We start from the raw sequence: 2,533 nt of genomic DNA, 5'->3' as shown, positions 1-2,533 counted from the left end.
GATTAACCAATTTTATTAGTTATTATATGGACATTTAATCCATTTTAACTTCATAAACCTATGTGTTTAATAATATAACTAACCTTAACAATTAAAGGGCTTCAGGGGCACAAAAATGCATCTATTAAGGGTTGTCTTCATAGAAGTCACAATTAAAAGCAATAAACTACGAAGTGATGCTACCACGATTTTTGACACGTTTCTAAATAAAATTATTGTTTTTTTTTTTTTTTTTTTGACTTTGTCAAAGGGAACCCAAAGGCTTCCTAGGCCCAAGTTAAACTCATTCGGTGCATGTGAAATGCTCCAACTATGCATTGCAGCACAGTACCTGGCCACTTTGACAGCTTCGGGATTCGAACCTAGGTTGGGGAGCACACCCAACTAAGCAAGAACCACTAGGCCACTTGCAGTGGTTAATAAAATTATTGTTATACCCTTCTATCCCTAAACGTACACTATGTTGTTTCACTATTTAATGATGCCTCATTGCCACATTCTCTTACCAGCCATAATCTTTCAGATCTTATTTGCTTCGTTTCCACCTCTAAAACTTGTCAATTTTCCTTTCGTTCCTAGATCTGTCAACCTCTATCTATGCTTCCAATCTTAGTCTTCATGATCTAGCCTCTTACTGGATTCCGGCCATCAAAAAATTAGGTAAAAGAAAGGTTCAAGTGCTCTTCATTTATATTAAATTGCATTTTCAAAGTGTTACAATTCAAATTCATCTATATTAGTATCTGAATTTAGAGCTTGTATTTCTTAATATCAGGGGATTTATGTGTTTTAATGGATGTAATATTAGGGTTTTAAATCTTAACAAAAAATCATGTAGATCTCGATGTCCAAAAATCTCGATGTGTTTTAATGGATGTAATATTAGGGTTTTAAACCTTCTTATTGCATATCTTTAACAAAAAATCATGTAGATCTACCAGGTCCAATCTCGATCTAGTCAATTTTGGTCAAAAACAGGCAAAATTGCTGGATTTGCCAAGTATATGCTAAGTTTGCCGAAATTAGGCCAGATCTATATTGGATCTGGCCAGAGCTGTCATCAGTTCAACTTGTAAAAAAAAAAAAAAAAATCAATGTTGGTGGTGGTTTCAGAAATGATGATACCAAAATTCCCAATTCAATGGTAGCGGAATCATCAAATCAACACCACATAGTCCACCACATTGTTAAAAGATTTTCAAGATACTGAGATGACATAGTTGAGTATCATCTACCTAGCTAAGACTGATGAGCGACTAAAATGACTCAATGAAACCAAAGTTTTAGAGATGTGAAAAAAAATACTAATAGGCGAACATTTTTGTGACCAATGAATCTGTAAATGTCATATATGTTCGATGCTGATGGTTGTGCATTTTGGAAAAGCTATGGTGATGGAGATGATGTGCTGCTTCAAGGTTTGTTTGACCTTTGTAAATATAATGTCTGTAATGTGAATTTTCAGTCCTCTGAGCATGGCTACTAAAAGTTTTGTATCGTGCAGATGTGGGAACTAGGGATCCATTTACATCTTCTGATGAAAAATGGTACCAGTATGGGGCAGAAAAGAAAGAAGCAGTCGAAAAATACTGCTCTTCTGTAAGGTATGCACATTCCATTGTCTTATCTAAGTTCTGCCTAGTTTTCATGGAAATGTTGCGACAATTGTTGGCTTTCTTTTTCAGGACAAGAGACCTTATGTCTGAAACCCTGTCTCAAACACTTCCTTCAAGTTCTGGAAGTAAGGAAGAAGAGAAGCTTGAAATTGCGACTACTGGAAGCAGAGAAGAAGACATACCCAAAAGTAGTGCAGAAGAGTACTGTATTCAAGAGGTTTACATTTTTTATTTATACACAGGTTTATAAATGTACAAGAAATAGGTTCAGAACTTTAGATACACAGCTGCAAGTATTAGTTGTACAGTAATTCATATCAACTATTGTAAACCTTTTGTTGGGTCTGGTAATTGTATATATTCCATCAATACTAAATCTCTGAATTCATTCTCAGAATCCTCTCTTCTGATGTTTTGATGTTGATTTCATTGCGATCAAGTATTGCATTTTGATTTTTGTATTACAGCATCTTCTTTAACCATGGAAATCTCTATCAACCCACATAAGGCTTGATCACCTAAGCGATAGTTTTAAGAACTTGTAATGGACAAATATATCTCAACCACATATATTAAATTAAAAGTTAAAATTATAATAACTTAAAACTTTACATTTGTTTTCAGTCTCTCATAGTCTCTTCCAACTGTCCTCAGGTGAGTAGACCTCAACCCACATTACATGTCTACATATATATTTCTTTGTTCTTTTTCCCTTCATTTGGTCATTTTTTAAGAATGTGATTTTAATTCAATTGAACCATGTAAAATTGGTGGTAAATTAAAAGAAAATGAAGTAACCCAATCTCGACTGAAAGTCAAGTTTATAATAGTGGCCTTGATCGAAGTAATTAGATTGTGCTGGATTCTGCTAGAAACTTAACATCAATGGTTAACTTCATTTAAATTATAACAATGAT

At 33.9% G+C, this 2,533-nt stretch overlaps 1 protein-coding gene across 1 annotated transcript; it reads left to right on the top strand.

Annotated features, from left to right (window-relative positions):
- The first annotated feature begins 901 nt into the window (after nucleotides 1-901).
- LOC112181279 lies at nucleotides 902-1,964 on the top strand. The gene is made up of 3 exons (XM_040512308.1): nucleotides 902-1,418; nucleotides 1,505-1,604; nucleotides 1,686-1,964. Exons 1-3 carry the CDS (start codon nucleotides 1,343-1,345, stop codon nucleotides 1,864-1,866), a joined length of 357 nt encoding a protein of 118 aa, XP_040368242.1. The 5' UTR covers nucleotides 902-1,342; the 3' UTR covers nucleotides 1,867-1,964.
- Nucleotides 1,965-2,533: the final 569 nt, after the last annotated feature.

The sequence above is a fragment of the Rosa chinensis genome, unplaced genomic scaffold (assembly GCF_002994745.2).
Source record: "Rosa chinensis cultivar Old Blush unplaced genomic scaffold, RchiOBHm-V2 RchiOBHmChr0c20, whole genome shotgun sequence".
Taxonomy (NCBI): domain Eukaryota; kingdom Viridiplantae; phylum Streptophyta; class Magnoliopsida; order Rosales; family Rosaceae; genus Rosa; species Rosa chinensis.
The sequence above is the reverse complement of the archived record's forward strand: the minus strand, read 5'-3'. Positions and strand labels throughout refer to the sequence as shown.